Source organism: Mus caroli, chromosome 16, assembly GCF_900094665.2.
Source record: "Mus caroli chromosome 16, CAROLI_EIJ_v1.1, whole genome shotgun sequence".
Classification (NCBI taxonomy): Eukaryota; Metazoa; Chordata; class Mammalia; order Rodentia; family Muridae; genus Mus; species Mus caroli.
The window spans coordinates 45369447-45390641 of record NC_034585.1 but is presented as its reverse complement, the minus strand read 5'-3'; the positions used below and the strand labels follow the sequence as shown (position 1 = coordinate 45390641).

Sequence of the window (21195 nt, the reverse complement as noted above, 5' to 3'; positions counted from 1 at the left end):
GAGGCCCATTGGTCGTGCAAACTTTATATGCCTCAGTACAGGGGAACACCAGGGCCAAGAAGTTGGAGTGGGTGGGTGGGTGGGTGGGGAGCGTGGGGGGAGCGGGAGGGGGGGACTTTTGGGATAGCATTGGAAATGTAAATGAAATAAATACCTAATAAAAAATTAAAAAATAAAAATAAAATAAAATACAATAAAATGATCTGTCTCTGTGGTACCATTAGGGGCCCCAGGTCTGCAGCTGGAAAGCAGTGCTCCCAGCTCCAGCCCAGTGCCATGGAGGAAGGATGCTCTTAGATACACTAGTACTCACTCCTCCAGAGCCTCGGCCATCAGTATATCTTCTTTGTCAGTTCTAACATCCAGCTCTGGTTCTCCGCTAAGCAGCAGCTTCAAGTTATAAATAATCAGCAAAGTTCCTGTAAAAAAGAGGAAAAGGAAATATTGACTCGTCAGTTCCTCAAGACACTTCTAGACCTTTCTAATCACTTCAGCTGACTCTAGAGCTATGGTCCTCAACCCCCCCTAACGCTGTAACCCTTTAATGCAGATCCTCATGTTGTGGTGACAGTTTATTTTTATTGTTACTTTACCACTCTAATTCTGCTACTGTTATGAATTGTAATGTAAATATCTGCTATGCAGGATGTCTGATATGTGACCTCTGTGAAGGGTCATTTGGCCCGCCCCCCCCCCCCAAAGAGGTTATGACACACAAGTTGAGGATTGCTACTCTAGATCAAATTTCTTTTTTGCTTCAGCCAAATACATTTGGATAAAATGCACGCCATGCTTTCTGGGAAATTATACTATCTGTCTGAGACTGCTGTACTTCCATAATACACTGCTCTAAGTACTATTAAATACACTGTGAGTCTTTCAAACATTGGTCCGCTTTTCATAATTTGCATGATGACAATTTTTAGGAGCCTGAGCCAAGTTTGTATTGTAGGTGGAGCTCTCATTGGTGAATCTGAAACCAATGCAGTGAGAAAAAGTTATGAGAAAATATTAGTTTAAAACCGTGTACTGAGTGTTGATTTTTGATTCTAGAGCTGGCACCGACAAACTATATTCTGTATAAGATAATCAGTATATATTTTAGGGTTTGTAGTCTATGTTGTCGCTGTCATAGTTACTCAAACTCAACTTGGTCACTGCTGTACCATGAAACCAGATAGAGAAAAGACAGAGGAACATAAATGCAGTTATGTTCCAATAAAATGTGATTTATAAGTACAGAGCGCCAAGAAAACCAGGTAGACTACCTGCAAATATTCTCTTCTCCCTCCATTCTCTGAGATCTAATCCCTCAGCCTCAACCGAGGTTCTGCATCAGAACACCTGTGGAAGCCTTCCCTGTCGCCCTACTCTTATCTCCTGTGGACACCAACACAGATCTTCCCCTTGTAACATCCCTACCCGACTCACTGCTTTGTCTCAGACCCCAACCCAAGCAGGCAGCCGATACTAACTAATCCAAAGACCACCCATGCCAGTGCAACAAGTAGGCTGATGGCAGAGCCACACTTGCTCCAGTTTCCCTTTTCTCTCTGATCCCCTAACCCAACAAATCACAAATATCTTCTCCCCCAGCTTTCATTACCCAAAACGCATCCCATCATTCCAGCTTCTAACACAAGCAAGCAATCACTGGGTACACAGCAGCTGAACAGTCTGGGAAAACAGGTCCGTGGAAAATTTCTTTCCAGGTAGCATATAGCCACCACATCTAGGGAGGAAGCATGAACCCCAATCCCAGATGCCTAGATGTCAGCATAAAAATACAGTCAATAACATTCAGTAATATATGTCTCCACTGGAACCCAGCTACCCTACCATAGCAGGCACTGATTATTCCAAAATAGCTGAAGTCCAATAAAAAGACCTCTAAACAGCCTGTGTGAGAATGATAGAAGCCCTTAAAGAGAAAATTAATAAAGCCCTAAAGAAACCCAGGAGAACACAGACAGTGCCAGGAAGTGAATAAAACTGTTTAAGATCTTAAGATGGAAGTAGAATCAATGAAGAAAATATAAACTGAGGAAATTTTGGAAGTGAAAATCTTGGGCATTTAAATAGAACTACATCATCAACAGATTACAGGAGGTGGAAGAAACAATCTCAGGAATGAAAATGTATGAGAGAAAAAAATGAATACGTTGGTCAAAGAGAATGTTAAATCCACACACTCCAAAAAAATCCAATTTGTGACACTATGAAAAGAGCAAATCTAAAAATAATAGGAATAAAGGAAGAAGAAAATTTCTGAAGTTAAAGAAAAAGAGGCTTAGAAAAGTACAAGAAACATACAGAACACCAAGTAGATTGAACCAGAAAATAAAGTTTGCTTGGCATATAATAATCAAAATGCTGAATATACAGAGCAAAGAAAGAATATGAAAAGCTGCAAAGGAAAAAGACCAAGTACCATATAGAGGCAGACCTATCAGAATTACACCCTGCTTCTCCATGGAACGTTTAAAAGCCAGAAAGTTCTGAATAGATGTGCTGTAGACTCTAAGAGATCACAGACTCCAACCCAGACTATTATACCCAACAAAATTCTCAATCACTATAAATGAAAAAAAGCTTCATTATAAAACAAAATATAAGCAATATTTATCTACAAATCCAGCCTTACAGAAGGTGCTAGAAGAAAAATTCCAACCAAAGGAAGTTAACTACAACCATGAAAACACAGGGATACATGAGACATACCTCAACATAAAAAAAGCAGTTTACAGCAAGCCTTGTCAATATCAACTTAAATGAAGAGAAACTCAAAGCAATGCTTCTAAAATCAGAAAGAAGACAAGGTTGTCTACTCTCTCCATACTTATTCAATATAGCACTTTAAGTCTTAGCTAGAGCAATAAGAAAACTGAAGGAGGTCAAGGAGATTGTGTCAACTTGACACAGCTGGAGTTATCACAGAGAAAGGAGCTTCTGTTGAAGAAATGCCTCCTCCATGAGATCCAACTGCAAGGCATTTTTCTCAATTAGTGATCAAGGGGGAAAGACCCCTTGTGGGTGGGACCATCTCTGGGCTGGTAATCTGGTTCTATAAGATAGCAGGCTGAGCAAGTCAAGGGATGCAAGCCAGTAAAGAACATCCCTCCATGGCTCTGCATCAGCTCCTGCTTCCTGACCTGCTTGAGTTCCAGTCCTGACTTCCTTGGTGATGAAGAGCAATGTGGAAGTGTAAACCAAATAAACCCTTTCCTCCCCAACTTGCTTCTTGGTCATGATGTTTGTGCAAGAATAAAAACCCTGACTAAGACAGCAATACAAATTAGAAAGGAAGAAGTCAAAGCATCAATTTTGCAGATGATATGATAATATGTATATAAGTGACCCTAAAAATTCTACTAAGGAGCTCCTACAACAAGTAAACACCTTCAGCAAAGTGACTGGACACAAGATTAACCCACAAAAATTAGTAGTTCTCCTAAATACAAATGACAAAGAGACTGAGAAAGTAATCAAGGAAATAACATTTTTGGTAATAGCCTTAAACAACATAAAATATCTTGGAGTAATTCTATCCAATCATGTTAAAGACATGTGTGATAAAAGCTTCAAGTCTTTAAAGAGAGAAATTGAAGAAGCTATCAGAAGATGGAAAGAGCTTCTATGTTATTAATTGGTAGAATTATTACAGTAAAAATGGTCAAATGTAATCTACAAATTCATGCAGTCCCCATTAAAATTCCAAGACAAGTCTTCACAAATCTGCAAAGGGTAATTCTCAGCTTCATAAGAAAAAAATAAAAACCCAGGGTAGCTAAAATCCAGATAGCTAAAATAATCCTGAACAATAAAGAAACCCTGAAAAGTTTCACCATTCCTGATCTCAAGTTATACTACAGAGTTACAGTTAAACCAGCATGGTATTGGTGTAAAAACAGATGTTAATCAAAGAAATCAAACCGAAGACCCAGAATCAGCCCACACACCTATGGACACTTACTTTTGACAAGAAAAAAAGAATCCAGAAATACACTCTGGAAAAATGACAACACCTTCCACAAATGATGCTGGACAAACTGGATGGTGACACATAGAAGAATGCAAATACATCCATATTTATCTCCCCATGTGAAACTCTACTACAAATGGGTCAAAAAGCTGAACATATAACCAGGTACACTAAACCTGATAGAAGAGAAAGTAAGAAACAATCTTGAGGTCATTGATACAGGAGACAACTTCCTGAGGAGAACATTGTTAATACAGACACTAAGATCAACAATTAATCAAATAATGGGACCTCATGGAACTGAAAAGCTTTTGCATGCCAAATGATACCAGCATTTGAATGAAGCAACAACCTAAAGTATGGGAGGAGGTTTTTACCAACTCCATATATAATAGAGCGCTAATATACAAAATATGTGAAGAACTCAAAAAAACTTGATATCTAGAAACCAAATAACTCAATTTAAAAATGGGGTACATATCTAAACAGAGAAATCTCAAAAGAGAAAACTCAAAATGGGTGAGAAACACTAGAAGAACTAGACAACTAACTTAGACATCAGGGAAATGAAAGTCAAAACTACTGTGAGATGCCATCTTACACCTGCCAGAACAGCTAAGATCAATAACACAAGTGACAGCTCATGCTGGTGATGATGTAGAGCAGGGACCTCTCCCCTCTTGTTGGTGGAAGTGAAAATTTGTACAGCCACTATGGAAATCAGTAGGTGGTTCCTCAGAAAGATGATAATCCATCTACCTCAAGATCCAGCTACATCACTCTTGGTCATGTAACAAAGGCCACCTCATCCTACCACAAGGATACTTGTTGAACCATATTTGCTTCTGTTCTTTTCATAATTAGCCAGATATGAGAAACAACCTAAATGTCTCTCAACAGAAGAATGCATAAAGAAAATGTGGCACGTTTACAAAATGAATATTACTCAGCTCTTTTTTAAAAAATTGCATCAAGGGAGGCTGGAGAGATGACTCAACAGTTAAGAGCACTGACTGCTCTTCTAGACATCCTGAATTCAATTCCCAGCAAGCATATGGTGGCTCACAACCATCTGTAATGGGATCCGATGCATACTCTTCTGGTGTGTGTCTGAAGACAGCTACAGTGTACTCATATAAATAAAAATAAATAACTAATATTTAAAAAATGATATTATGAAATTTGCAGGCAAATGGATGGAAGTAAAATTAAATCATTCTAACTGAGGTAACCCAGACTCAGAAACATAAATATGGAATATATTCAGTTATTTCTGTATAGTAGCCATTAAATAAATGAAAACCATGCTACAATCCATATACCCAGAAATCTTAGGCATAGAGGCATGAATCTCCCTGGAAGAGAAAAATAGAATAGACTTTATGGGTGGATTAAAGGCAGGGAGACAAGAACAGGAGGATACGGTGGGGATAGGAATAGGGAGAAGAGAAGACATGGGATTGAGGGAGGGAATGAGGGCAGACACAGCTAGAACTGAGGAGCATTTGAGGAACATTTGAGGGACAGAATGGAAACAGTGAAGTAGAAACTTCCTATAATATACAAGGTGATACTAATGAAGACTCCAAATAATGAAGGAGACGGAACCCCCACTGGCCATCTCTTGTCACCAAATAAAGGTTCCAGGAGTGGGACTGGGTTTTATCCAGTGATTGGTGGATAAAGTGATTGCACAGAAATCCCCATACAAGTCAGGCTGTTGCCAAGACAATAAGTTGTTTTCTATAAACTGACAGCAAGGCCCCACTGCTGAAGACAACACCCACACAACTCACTGAACACGGAGAGGTCGAGTTGGTGCCTACATAGAACCTTCACCCCAATGTTCTGGTGTCTATGACACAAAAAGGTATTCTGTGGACTACTAAAAGAGAAAAGTAGAAAAAAACACCAGCCCAACCATAAAACTTATGCTCTACAATCTGTCCTGCATGAAAAATAAGACTAGTGCAACCACAGCACAAACCTGTGGAGTAACCAACTGATATCTGATTTGACTATAGCCCACTCTATGATATTGAATTCATACCTGACACTGCTTTTGTGACCAAGAAGCAGAGACTAGATAGCCCAGGGACCTAGGGTAAAACCAAATAATACTGATAAAAAAAAAAAAGGAATGATATCCTGCTATATTCATGGATTAGTACCTAATCCATCATCAGAGGGCTTCCTCCTGCAACAGATGTGGACAAGTGCAGAGACCCACAGGAAGCCATTACCCACCTTGAAACACATAGCTCTAAAGGAGATGTCTCTATCAAAGGCCTCCCCTCGTAGCTCAGGGAACACCACAGAAAAGGAGGCAGCAGGAGTTGGGGAGACAGGACACCAGGAGAACAAAGTCCTTTAAAACAACTGAGCAAAGCTCATATGAACTCACAGAGACTGAGGCAGGATGTACAGGGTCTATATGGGTCTGCACCAGGTCCTCCACATCATATATACTATAGCTTTCTGTTTAGTACTTTTATGGGACTTCTGAATGTGTAAACAAGTGTAATTCTTGTCCCTTTTCTTGGGGCTCTTTTATTTTTTGATGGCTTGTCTTGTTTAACTTCAATACAATGTTTTTTTTTCATTTTATATTCTTATATTTTGGTTTTTTAATAAAATAAAGGATAAATAAACAAACACAAAGTGCCAAACTTGGCCTATGGCTATGTCTTGTGACACCTGCTCTAAGGCATCATTAACCAAAAATGACCAAACTGTTCACAAAACTGTTTACAATATGAGCACAAATGTGAGTTTCAAAGAAATTAAAAAGGGAAATGAATTACACTTCTCTTGGTGGGGAGAACAGCATAGGGGAGAAGAATGAGAAGTTTATAATCAAAATGCCTATTTCTAAATTCTGGATCAACCACTGAACAGTGGTGTGACCTTAAGAGCTCCACTCCAAGCAAAGACATAAAAGTGGGCAGAGACTAGTTGAGAAGGGAGTGCAGAGCGCTAAGAAGAGGACAAGAGATAGTAATGGGGGAGTAAAATGATTTTAAAACCATATATACACACATAAAACTAACAAAACCCTCATTTTCCTAATCTATCCAAAAGAATTCATAAGCAAAATAAAATAAGCAAAAATAAACATTTTACTAATATTAATGTGAGTGCGTCACAATTAGAAGTCCTCTGAGAGCTGGGTGGTGGTGGCGCACGCCTTTAATCCCAGCACTTGGGAGGCAGAGGCAGGCAAATTTCTGAGTTCGAGGCCAGCTTGGTCTACAAAGTGAGTTCCAGGACAGCCAGGGCTATACAGAGAAACCCTGTCTCGAAAAACAAAAACAGGGGCTGGTGAGATGGCTCAGTGGGTAAGAGCACCTGACTGCTCTTCCGAAGGTCCAGAGTTCAAATCCCAGCAACCACATGGTGGCTCACAACCATCCGCAACAAGATCTGGCGCTCTCTTCTGGAATGTCTGAAGACAGCTACAGTGTACTTACATATAATAACGAAAACAGAAGTCCTCTGAGAGACTAAATGATCATTAAGCATTAAGATGTAAAGTCCTTGTTTTCCCTTATCTGAAGGTCCTCACCTTAGCACTACTTATATGTGTGTATATACAATTATTTATGTATGTGAAGGGGTAAGATGAAAAAGAAAATTATGACAGGGGAGGAAGAGCTATTAAGGGAGGGAGAAGGCAGAGAGTGGAGTGGAGTGTAATGATAGGAAGCAGATGTGGGACTAACTCAGGGATTGAAAGGGACCAGCTGGAGCACAGAGAAGGCCACGAGAGGGTAAGAATGAGAAGAAAATGTGAGGACACATCTGAAGATACCATGAAAACCATTACTGCACAGTCTAACCTAAAACAGTAAGATTATAATATTTATCTAATATGTAAATACTAATTTAATCACCACCATTTTTTCCTCAATGACAGAAGGAAAGAAGTAGAATACTTTTGGGAAAAAAAAAATGATGCCATGGGTTACAGAAGGTATCTTAATGATAAAGCAGACCAAGTTGTAAATAAAATTATCAAAATCTTTCTACAAATATTATATTAGCCAAAACATTGCTAAGAGCAGGCAGGGCACGTGTGGCTTCCTCTAAAGTAGACTTCTTTTTATGTTTCCAGAAGTGAAAATAGGGAATGTCTAGAGAAAGACCGACACAAGGAAATTTCCAGTAACTAATGCAGTCTAGACATCATGAGAGGAAACAAAGGAAATGAAGGCAGCTGAAGGAAATGAATAAAAGATCTGTCAGCCTGGGAGATGAGTGTAGATGAAGGCTTGCTTACTGCCCCTCCCCAAGATGGGAATGCACTCTTACATTCTCTCATTATTGTTAACTCTATTAGCAAAATAGCATCACATGAACTCGGATGATGCAATGGACAGCTAACTCTGCTATGAAGGTCAGGACCGAGGATCCCTGTGGGCACAGCCTTTGTCACCCTCTGCTCATTCAGAAGCTCAAGCCTGAACCTTTCTCCAGGTGTCAAGAATTTACAATAAATCATATCTGGATTCTTTCAAGATAACACTCATACAGATAAAATGAATGGCTGCCCTCATGCGATACTGCACCTGAGATCATTGATGCTAAAAAGTATGAAAAGAAATGCTCCGGTCAAAAATGTTGCTTCTGATAACCTTACCACATCTCCCGTAGATCATATCAAACTGCTGCATCAATTCAGCTTCGGTCTTAAATGGGGAGTATTTGTAAATGATGGACAATTCTGTGAAGAACTTCTGCGGGTCATCTGTGATACTCTCTCTTGTTCTCGTTAGCCATGAAGGTATTGGAACTACAACCTAGTTTTAAAAAACACAACATATTATGAAATATACACACACTAACATTCCTTTGTTTTATTCCAATTTATTCCGTTCTTCTTCCAAATTACAAAACACTAAGTTAAAAGTAATCTTCCTCCTGAAGCCTAGATTTAGGAGACAGACGTGTGTGTGTATGTGTGTGTGTCTGTGTGTGTGTGTGTGTCTGTGTGTGTGTGTCTGTGTGTCTGTGTGTGTGTGTGTGTGTGTGTGTGTGTGTGTCTGTGTGTTTACTCAGGGTTGGTTTTTTTGTTTGTTTGTTTGTTTAATTTCCATTATCAGAGCTGCCGAGATGACTCAGTGGGGAAAAGTATTTGCCACCAAGCCTTGAGCTCAACCCCTGGGAATGACATACAGGGTGGAAAAAAATAAACAATTCCCACAAGTTGTCCTCTGACCTACATACATGTGTAATGGTGGCACAATAAGCTAAAAAAAAAACAAAAAAAAACAAAAAAAAAACAAAAAAAAAACGGGGGGGAGGGGAAGGAGGGAGAGAGAGAGAGAAAGAGAGAGAGGTGCAGAGGTATGAACGCACATTCACACAAATAAAAATAAATGAAAATAAGTAGAGTTCCCTCAAGAAAACAGCTGGTTAGACTACAGCACTCCAGCTGCCAATCCCCACCCACAATCTCAGTGCTTTCAGTGAGTTAACCTTTGAAGTACTGGGGACTGATAGGTATAAAACCTCTCTGATAAGACAGAGAACATGAAGGTGGGTAGGCCGGGAGGGAGCAGGGAATCTGGGAGAGTTTAAGGTGAGGCAAATGGATATGATCAAAATATATCGTGGAAAACTCTTAAAGGATAAATAAAAAGTCTTTTTAAAAGCTTCTACTATGATAAATAGAAACAAGGTTTAAAAAAAAAATCTGTAGAAACAGAAGCCATTAGATTTCAAGAAGACAAAAATCTCAAGAGAAAATTGTTAAAACCTTGAGTGTAAATTGGCCTTGATGGTACATGCCTGTAAGCCCTCTACTCAGGTAGAGGTAGAGGGGTCACAAGTTCAAGGCTAACCTTGGTAACTTAATAAAACTTGTCAAAGTAATCTTTTTAAAATTAAGCTGAGGTAAAGGTAGGTTAAGAAGATGTTTGTGCATAGAGAGTCCGACATGCTCTCTGGCTCAGGAATCAAGTATACAGTGTGTTACACCAAAATGGAACAACACAGACACACACACACACACACACACACACACACGAGATTTAGAATCAGAGAGGTTGGGAGAGGTTGACACATAGAATGAAGGCAGCTGAATGCCAACTCCTTGGGAGGCAGAGACATGAGCCACAGGGAGGGGAGGGCTCACTAGCAGAGTTTACTGGGGAAGGTGGATCTGACTGCAGTGTGAGACTGGGGTGAACCAATGGATACAAACCTGGAAAACTAAGCACATTACCAGTGACCACAGTAAGCACACACAATGCCAAATAATTGTTCATTCTAGATAAGATAAAAGGTGCATAAAAGAAAAACAAACATGGAATCACTGGTGCCGTACTCTAAGGTGACATGATGTCACTCTTCACAGCCTGTACAGAGGAATACAAATGAGTGTGTGTGTGTGTGTGTGTGTGTGTGTGTGATTAAGGTCCTCTTTGATGAAAGGCTGTTGCTGTGGTCCAGACCCAACCCCTGCAGCAGGCTTGAACTACCACACTGTTCAAATCCCACACCCATCTTCACAGAGCAGCCTGCTCAGATACAAGTCATACTGTCTCCATAAAACCTCACTGGCTACCCAAGGCTCTCTAATCTCTCCCTCCATACTGCTGCTTTTTGACATTTTGGGAAGAACAGTCACACGTGCTCATTGAGCAGCATTTTTTTTTTTCCCACAACCCTCCAGTTTTGTTATTTAACCAATTTCTGTGTGTCTGACTTATCATGTGATGAGGCTGAATGATAACATTTTATTAGAGACAGAGTCTTGAGCTGTGTTTTTTTTTTTGCCCATCCACAGACTCTAACCATTGCTAAGCAGATAGTATTTGTAATATGCATATGATATGTTGGATTACAATTGACATTCATAACAGAACTCAAACAGTGTAAATTAACACACTGTCTGAAGATCAGCTAAGAGTTGAAAATGTGGCCACTAGAATTAGCAATTTAAATCTATTTTGCATTCAGTTACTTTATAGATGTGTTCTAAGTCTCGGAACCCAACGGTTTATTTATTTAAAAACTGATAAACTGTGTGTGTCACAAAACGGCAGAAAGGTCTCTGGAGGCTTCTCCAAGAAATATTACTGTGCCAGAGACAGCTTCTTATTCTGGGAAATTCGGGCACAAGGAGAACAAAATTAAGTTCCCCAGAAAGGCCTCTGGTGACCCCAGTGCATACAGACACCTTCTGTCCATTCCTCAAACATATGCCCAAATTTCTACGTCATAATCTGCAAGGAGTTACAGCCTCCTCCACCTCCTGAGAGGGTAAATGAAAACTGCACTGTTGCCATGGTAATAGAAAGAAAGCCCCATCTCTTACCTCAGTGAGACCTTCTTTTTCACAGAAAGTCTGAGAGAAGAACAGACAGGTCATGGTCTCTTCCTTCTTTGTGAAAAGAATACAGTCTTTGCCAATTCTCATGGAGCCGCTATATTAAAAATGGGAGCACAGTGGTTTACATACAGACACTAATAGAGAAGTAGCCGGGGCATGATTTTGTTGACTATAACAGGTTGTTCTTTTCCATAACCCAGCTGCTGGAGTCATCCCCAGGAGTGCGCGAATATTCCTTTACTTCTCAGAGGAGAACAGACGAACTTTAGCAGACTCGGCCTGACACTCTTGCTTGAGATACAGTCGCCTGAGAGAGGTTCCAATCAAGGCACAAAAGAACAATTACTGGGCCCTGGATGGAACCACACACGTGTCACTTACATTGAAACAAACTAAAGAAAGCTGTAGATACCACACCGATGCTCAAATATGCTTTGAGAAGCAAGCAGATGTAAAGACCCAGTGACACTGGACAGCTTCTGGATGCCTGTGAAAGACTCACCTAGTTCTACATGAAAAGCTTTTTAATGTTGTGAAGAGCTGTGTCAGTTATGGGTATAAAGATTCCAAAGTGAGTTTTGATGGTCCCTAAAACTCAGCCACTGAGTTTAAGGTGCCAGGTTGTTAGAAATGAAATTTTGCTTGCATATTGTTTTCAGTATGCGCAAATAATGTATAACTTAAGGAAAAACAATTCTCACCTCTTAAGCCCGTTACCATATTGCCCAATGAACTTCAAGGTTGACAACCGTTTCTTGGATGTTCCAAAGTAAATGATGTCTGAAGCTTCATCTGTAATCGACAACAATTTCTTAAGGGAGTTAGGAAAAGTCTGATGTCAGCACTGAGTTCCCGTGTCAGAATTCTGTCCATGCGTCAGGACCCTAAGATAAGACCATAGCCTTTGGGACAGTCCACAAGGACTGGTGTCATGACCCAGAACCACTAAGATCCTCAAGGTGATGTCCTGGAGGTCAGACAGACATAACCATGTGACAGTTTAGAACTGTGAGCCTCCGATTCCTCGTTTCTAAAAGAGAAGGGCTAACACCACCACAGCGACAACGATAAAGAAAACAAATGAGCTGCTATATCCTGATCTGCTTCACACGTGGCCTTGAGTGTAAGTGTTAATGTAAATGTTGCAGTTGCCTGCTAGCTTGTAACTATCTCATGGTGTTGGTTCTGGTTCATGTAACACTAAGGACAGAGAGATTTCTATGCTGCTGCCTAGGGAGGAAGGAGATTTGTTTCCAGACTTGTAGATTTGTTGTTCTCATCTCTCTAAAGCGTTCAAGATCCTGGGAACTCAGACTGTGTGATCTTCTGACAGTGAATGTTCTTCCTATTGGCCTGCCAAGTGGATGTTGAGTCCTATGTCAGTCTGGGTACAGACATGCTATAGTTCAGCATCACATGGTGCAAGATATTTAAAGGCCACTAACACCCTGTGAGTCTAAAGCTAAAAACATTTGGTCACATGTTTTCATACAGGAGTAAGTCCGTGACAATGTTAGCCAGCACTTATTCAGTTTCATATGTGTGAGGAAGGTTATATGCCTCATATGCTTTTCTACTTCACATTTACAACACACTTACAGGAAGATATTAAAATCTGTATTAGCACAGTGAAAGGAAAAAGAGAAAGAAATACAAGATCATGTCCTAGAGGGTTAAGGGAGGGAAACAAGGGATGTGACAGAGAAGCACAGAGGTGTGTCCTTAGGATGGAATGACTGGGGAGTGGCATTGAAGAAGGTCAGCCCCAGAGTGGAGTGGGGAAGGTCCCATTGGCTATGGCTGGAGAGCTATAAGCAAGAAAGCAAGTACTCTAAGAGAAGACCCAAGAACTGGATGGAGCTGAGTGTAAGACTAGGAAATGCTGACCATGAGGGAGTGGCTCTGAGTCCTATTCTGAAGCCATGGGCATTCTCTGAGGGTTTTCATTGGTAAAGTGAAATATCATTGACATCAAAGCCCTGACCACAGGGAAAAATATTTTCACGGCACAGTATTTGAACTGAGCACCTGCTGTGTTGGTTTGTGCTAACTTTAAACATACAGAGCTTGGTCTAAATAGTGAGTTCCAGCCCCGTCAGGACTACATAATGAAACGGTCTAAAAAGAATAAACAACAACAACAAGCCCAAGATAAAGTTACAGAGCATAGAGCAGATGCCTTTGATATGGAAGACTATGGAAGAATGAAGGACCAAAGCATCCTGGAAATTGGTACAGCCATCATCTATGGGTCAAGATGCTTAGTTTAGACAACAGACAAATGTCATTCAAGATGAATTCTTGATTTCCAACTGTCTTAGCTAGGGTTTCTATTGCTGTGATAAAACACCATGTCCCAAAGCACCTTGGTGGGTGTGGTGAGGGTGGGGGTTTATGTTGCTCACACTTCCACACCAGTCCATCATCAGAGAAAATGAGGACAGGAACTAAATCAGGAATCTGGAGACAGGAGCTGGAGCAAAGGCCTTGGGGAAGTGCTTTCTACTGGCTTGCTCATCTTGCATTCTCAGAGCATCCAGGCCCACATGCCTATGGGAGGCAGGACTCCCAATGGTCTGGGCATGCACACATCAATCATTAATCAAGAAAGCCTGCTTCAAAACAAACAAACAAAAACTCAGGAAAATAAACTTGTAACTCAGGCTACATGTAATTAGAGACATTCTTCACTGTGGCTTCCCTCTACCACTTCCTACTGAAACACTGAAAAAAAAAAATCACCACTTTAATCAAAAGAGACCAGGAAAAACTATCTAAACAAAGTATAAACAAGCACCTGCGTGGGATAGTAGGACATTTTTTAAGCTTTCCCAATGGCTATTGGGATCACGAGGTGACATCAAAGCTAAGGGAAGTTAACTGCTTTCCTTGTTCTCAGTCCATTGAGATGGCCACCCTTTTCTCATGTGTGTGCCTGACCAATCTGCTTGGACTCCTCTGACATTCTTTAAGCAGAGCAGTCAGAACCCCTATCTTAAGATACATAAAGCATCCTAAGAAGTCTAGATTAGATCCAAAAGAACACACAGCCCGGATCAGAGGAAACATCATTTCAGTTGCCTGGAGTCTGCACTGTGGACCCATGATGTGCTGACTCAGGGATTACCCTTAAATAGACAAAGATAAATCCTAAAATATATCGTGGATGTATTTGCTATGATGGCAACATTCAGTAAAAGAAACTAAGCCTTTGAAGAAGAGGAGGAAAAAGACCCAGAAACTGTTAAAAACAAGGAGAAACAACCTCTCTCTCAAGGTTATGCAGAAAATTAATAATAGCCTAAAGGCATTGGAAATTGCCTCAGGGCTCCTGCATCGGAGAGGTAAAAGATGAGCAAGAAAAAGAGCTCAGAGTCTGTTCAGTTACTATTTGTAACCTGTTCCTTCCGAGGTGCTTTTGTATTACAATCAGTCTGGTTTGTCTTTCATGTGACCTGACTATAGAAGGTATAGTCATTTTGTGTCTTGGTTTAGGTGGTTAAAATGGATTTAGTTTACCAGCTAGAATATTTAAACCTCAAAAGAAAAATCTTTTTCAAAACAAGTTTGTCTGCAATCTATTTGCCCTAATTGCTCCGTATCTCTGTTTGGAATAGATAGTTCAATTTATTTTTATTTTCTGGGTGTGCAGACGGCATCCTTCCATAGCCAGTTAGGTAGCTGGATAATTAACTTACCAGGGCTCATGCCACATCCATCATCCAGGAAACACAACATGAATCCTCCCTGCAGTGTTTCATTATCCACTGTAAGAGAAAGCAGTTACCCCTAATAAATATTGGGCTTAATTTGTTCGTCAGAAAAATCATGCTGCTCCCGTAATTATTTGTTCTCCTCCACGGCAGGCCTGGAGCCCCAGGTACAGAATAGAGATGGGCTCCGAATGGAATCTTGGCTATAACTTCCTAAGAAACTGCAGGAGGAAAACAATCACACAGCAAAACAGATTTAAATTAACATGCAGCATCTGCAGGTGAGCAACGTATGCATCCAGGAGGATGGGCCCTGCTCAGGACCTGGCTTGGTCCTTTCAACTTCAGGTAACTTTCCCCTGGGAGAGGGGAAAAAGGTAACTGTGCGAGGTGAGCTCCAGAGTCTCTCTATCAACCTGACTGTCCCTTATGCCCTTCCCACAACACAGTAGTTCTACAACAGATCAGGGCCGGTCTTATTAACTTCATCAGGCTCCTTTCTAAGTAGCTAATTCCTCTGAGAGCCTCTGGTGAGTGTTTCTCTGTAGCAGCAAATATTTGCTTCTTAATGACACTTTTGATTTCGGAAAAGGGGGAAGTCATTTGAAGTCAATTTTGAAGATGAAGAGATGCCATTAAATTACATAATCTAATCTCCCATTTAAAGTGTTAGAGGTGTAACTAAAACTAATAAAACAAACTCTAGTGCCAAGTCTGGAAAGCAGCTCTGAAAAGAATTTCAACAGCTGGCTATAAAAAATGACACACTTCATTTTTTGATAGTAGTGCAACCGATGAATAACATATGCACAATACATAACACATGCTTAGAGTATATAATTTGGCTAATTTTGGTGTATGTGTGAAAATATCACAAGCAGAGAACATATCAGCACCCCACATATTTCCTCCTTCCATACCCGATCATCATTATCATCGATAGTCCCCCGACAATCATTGACATCCTTTCTTGGTTTTTTAGCACATTTAAATATGTACTCAAAGTTCAAATAGAATTCACAGTTAATTCACATTTAAAATGAAGACAATGCTCAAGACAGCCAAAGAATAAATATCTAAAAGATGCACCTAGTTGTATTTACCCACTTTTGTTATAATAATAAAATACTTGAGGCTGGATAATTTGTGAGGAGGAAAACACTTATTTATCTCATGATGCTGCAGGTCTAAGAGCAGGGTGCCATTTTCTGCTCAGCTCTGTAAGGGCTTCATGGTATACCAAATGCCAGTGGGAAGGCTGAATGAGAAAGCATGCGACAGAGTGAGACCTGGCAAGTCAGGAAGCCAAAAGCCGAGAGTCAAATTTCATCATAAGCTATGTATTAGAACAACATTAATCTCTTTCTTCCTTCCTTTCTTTCTTTCTTTCTTTCTTTCTTTCTTTCTTTCTTTCTTTCTTTCTTCCTTCCTTCCTTCCTTCCTTCCTTCCTTCCTTCCTTCCTTCCTTCCTTCCTTTCTTTCTTTCTTTCTTCCTTTCTTTCTTTCTTTTTTTTTCTTGAGACAGGATTTCTCTGTGTAGCCCTGGCTGTCCTGGAACTCACTCTGTAAACCAGGCTGGCCTCGAACTCAGAAATCCGCCTGCCTCTGCCTCCCGAGTGCTGGGATTAAAGGTGTGCGCCACCATACCCGGCAAACATTAATCTCTTTCAAGGACAAGACCCCCAATGCTCTGATCATCTCCCACTTGGCTTGCCCGTCAAAGTCCCATCATCCAGAGAGGCCAAAGTGTCTAAGGGGAACTTTTAGAGGACAAACCACATTCAAACCATAAAACTAATTTGAGGGCATTCATAGTAATTTGATTTTGTACTCATGCTAAGAGCCATTCCTCATTATTCTTTGTCATCTAGAACTAAGATACACCTGGCTCAGGATGTTGCTTAGCCTCAGCAGCAATACACAATACCCAAAGCTAAGTTTGAAGATTAAACAAACAAACAAACAAACAAACGTATAGAAGAAGCAAGCAGACACAAAATATATTTCTTCCAAAACAGCTTTAAAAGACCAAAATCCCCAAGACAGATACACTAAAGACATTTATTCATATGCAAATTTGGGTCTTAGGGTTAAGCAGATATGACCTCAAAAATCTAGGCTTCCCTATTATGCCCATGGAGACAACCTTATGACAGTTCCCTAAAGCAATCAGTCTGCGGCTAGAGAGATGCCTCAGTGCTTTACAACCACAGGCTGTTCTTGCAGAGGGCCCACCTCTGGGGACCAGCACCCACAGCAGGCAGCTCACGATTGCCTGTAACTCCAGCTCTAGAGAAATCCAACATTCATTTCTGGATACTTCAGGCACCTTCTCTCACATGCACAAAGCCACACACACAGAGGAATATATACATGCATAACTGAAAAACAATAAAATAAATTTTTCTTTAGAAGGCAGGGGGCTCAGATTTCTATCTCCTGCTAACTATGTATTTCCCTAAGCAAACGGCATCGTCATTTCCACAAGACTACTTCTTTCTCTTTCTCTAGTGTTTCTTGTTTGCCCTGGGCTTTGGCCAAGTCAAAACATCATGGCTATCAAGCCCTTTGCCCCCTCCTCTACCAGGATATGCACCCTCAGTGTCCTCTGCTTCTCCCTGCCTCTGGGATTAGGCCACGCTATTCTGCTGTGTTGACTTCACTCAGAAGATCTGGATTTTCTGGATGACAGCAACAGCTCCCTAATTTCTTCCTCCTCTAATCACAATGTGCAACCTGATTTTGGTCAGCAGTTCATGTCACCACTACTGCTAAAATCCTGTCCTGACTTCCCACTGCTCTCAAGAAAAAAAAAAAAAATCCAAGCCACATAACAAAGTGTCTTAGTCAGGGATTCTATTCCTGCAAAAACGTCATGACCAAGAAGCAAGTTGGGGAGGAAAGGGTTTATTGGGCTTACATTTCCATGCTGCTGTTCATAACCAAGGGAAGTCAGAACTGGAACTCAAGCAGGTCAGGAAGCAGGAGCTGATGCAGAGGCCATGGAGGGATGTTACTTACTGGCTTGCTTCCTCTGGCTTGCTCAGCTTGCTTTCTTATAGAACCCAGGACTACCAGCCCAGAGATGGCACCACCCACAAGGGGCTCTCCCAAAATACCTTACATCTAGATCTCACGGAGGCATTTCCTCAAGCGAGGGGGCTCCTTTCTCTGTGATAACTCCAGCTTGTGTCAAGTTGACACACAAAACCAGCCGGTACAACACCCCAACCTAATCTTATGTCTCAGCAATAGAGATTCACTTGTCCATTCGTTTCTCAGACTTTTCATAATGTGAACAGGACAAACAAAGAGAGTACCACTTACTGTGTCCCATGTCTTGGGATTTCAACCTCTACATATCTCATGAACACTAAGCACTCATGTCAACATGTTCAGACATGAGACGTGATAGGAGATGCATTTTTCTCAGAGATGGAATCACATCATGGACAACATCCCCTCTTGTGGGACCAGAAACTAAGGGAAGGAAGGCTGTGTTGGTACAGGAAGGTAGCATTAACTTCATCTCAGAAACTAAGGGCGTTAGCATCCCAATCTACCAAGACTAAATAATAAGCACACAAGACACTGAGGAACCACAAATGAAGTCAATAAAGAAAACACTTTGTAGCAGTTAGACAATTATCTGCACCACATAGTCACTTAAGCATTTTTAAGACTTCAATAAATCAGAAATGATATAGGCTTAGTTATGAATAACTATTATGTTGATGTGATTTTTAAAATAAAACTGCTTTTCATGGCCAATAAATTCATGGCCCCAAATCACTCAGAGGTTTTCAGGAAACTCCAGAAGACATCATTTTGTACACAGACCCTCCAGCAAGTGAGTGATTTGACCCTCAGAGTATGTATTTCTCAATCTGGCTCCCCACAGGGTCACGGTGTTCACAAAGCACTTAGATTACATCAAAAAGCTGCAGAATGTGGTGTGATTTGATGAAATAAAATAAAACCAAAGTAGCTACAGGCTTTTTCTTAGAAGAAAAAAAAAGCAAGAAAAGAAAATGTGTGCTCACCTGAAAACACATCGAGTCTTACAGCCCCGGCATCTCTGGAAACAATACAGATATAACATTGATTCACAGAAAAAAAAATGTGTCTTAAAAATAACATTAATCTCCATAGCTTATGTGAGGTGTAACATATTGTAAGATATCAATACAGAAATCATAAATCACTTAAGGTCAATTTCTAAGATGGTTCACTGAACATTTATATACAAAGAACTGTCATCACCCGTAATTTACAAATATTACAAAAGCTAAAACTTAGTACATTTAAAAGACTGCATATGGAATTTCGTGGTATAAAGAAAAGGTTCAAGTGAACATAAATACAGTATTTATATTTTAAAACTTCCCAGAGAATAATAAAAAGCCATAGGATGACTTTTCATGACATATTCCAGTTGAAAACCTGAAAAGAAAAGGGAAATTACTGTCATTTGTACCATATGACCATATTTTTAAAGGCATATGTTATATACATGTTCAAATGAAATGTGTTTCTTTGAAATGGTGGAGATGAGGGTTCAGGCTCCATTCATGCTAGGAAAATGCTTTACCGGCCCCTCAAAATGTCAATAAAAGTTTTTCCTATAAAGGTGAACTATGGCCCATGGAGTCTAGCTCATCAACTGTTTCTATAAATAAAGTTTTATTAGAACCCAATCACACTTGTTCACTCAAGTACTGAGTATGGATTTCTTAGCCCTTCACCAGCAGAACTGAATTATTTCAGCAGATGCTGGACAGCCTTCAGAGACAAATTTATTTATTTTCCGGCCTTCCACAGAAAAATATTCTGATTGCTACTGTATGAGATGAGATTAACAGTGAGTTTTTTGGTTCTTCTTCTTCTTTTTTTTCTTCCTTATTTTCTCAGCTTTGTAAATTCATAGCTATTTCTTGTATTTCAGGATTTGTAAAAGTGAAAAACTCTAACGCCAAATCCTGGCTTCCATATCAGGTGTAAGAGCAGCCATGCTGACAATGGGGAACAAGTTCTCAGCTGATGGCCAAAGCTATGTGCTAAAGAAAAAGAGAGTCTGAGGGACAGGTGGGGCTGCATCAGCTCAGTGCAGATGCAAGAGTCAGAGGGGGAGAGTGAGTACTACACCTAATAAACCGCACCCAGCACTCAGTCAGCCAGCCTGGTGGGGAGTCCTGCTTTACCATATAGCTAAAAATACCGTAAGGCTTTCATAACATACACATTCTGCAAGAATCCCAGCCATTTCTCAAGTATTCCCTGTATATAAAGCAAGCACTGAGTGGGATACTGACTTTATTCTCCTCTAGTCCTCACCAGATCCTGTATGTAGTTGTCAATCCTTCCACTATACACTTGTGCCTTTTGCTAAGAACCGTGGACACATCAGGCGCTCAGGAAATGCCACTGGACTAAAGCTAAATGTTTGATAGGTTTGTTTCTTTCTTTGTTTGTTTTTCTCTTCTTGTGTGTTAGACAACTAATAAAAGGCCAGGCACATGAGAATAAATATTCTATCACTAAGTCACACTCCCAGCAGAGACTAAGGGTTTTAAAGAAACAGTTTGTGTATATAGACTCTTCACTGGATGCTTTATGAAGTTTCTGCTTCGGCCCAGGAAATGTTCTCTTTGGATCATTACTGTACTAGCCACACCTCCAGCGCTGCTTTCTCTGCCACCACCCTTCCTTCCTCTTCTCTACACGATATCCCTTTAAGATATGTTAGGTCTGGGGGCTGGAGAAATGGCTCTCAGTGGTTAAGATGGTTAGGTGATTGCTCTTCCAGAGGTCCTGAGTTCAATTCCCAGCAAACACATGGTAGCTCACAACCATCTGTAATGGGATCTAATGCTCCCTTCTGGTGTGTCTGAAGACAGCAACAGTGTACTCACATAAATAATAAATAAATAAAAACTTTTTTAAAAAAAGATACATACGTTCTAATATATACATCCACAGGAAATCACTAAAGTCTTGAATATAATGCAAAATTATTTGAGTAACAGCGATGTTTAGAAAATCCTTCAGGAGACCAACTGAGCATCTTAAATAAAATAATAAATGTACATTTTCTTTTGATGTTTAATATCAGCATCTAATCAAAGGTAAAAAAAAAAAAAAAAAAAAAAAAAAAAAAAAAAAAA

General features: G+C 40.2%; 1 protein-coding gene across 1 annotated transcript in view; it reads right to left on the bottom strand.

Moving 5' to 3' along the window:
• The window catches only part of Morc1 (MORC family CW-type zinc finger 1), a 188581-nt gene that overhangs the window by 158112 nt on the left and 9274 nt on the right, over positions 1-21195 (bottom strand). The window contains exons 3-8 of the mRNA XM_021185413.1: positions 19075-19109; positions 15017-15085; positions 12020-12110; positions 11304-11412; positions 8622-8781; positions 314-419 (exon numbers count right to left, since the gene is read on the bottom strand). Of these exons, the coding sequence (XP_021041072.1) occupies positions 314-419; positions 8622-8781; positions 11304-11412; positions 12020-12110; positions 15017-15085; positions 19075-19109 (570 nt within the window). The remainder of the gene's footprint in view (positions 1-313; positions 420-8621; positions 8782-11303; positions 11413-12019; positions 12111-15016; positions 15086-19074; positions 19110-21195) is intronic.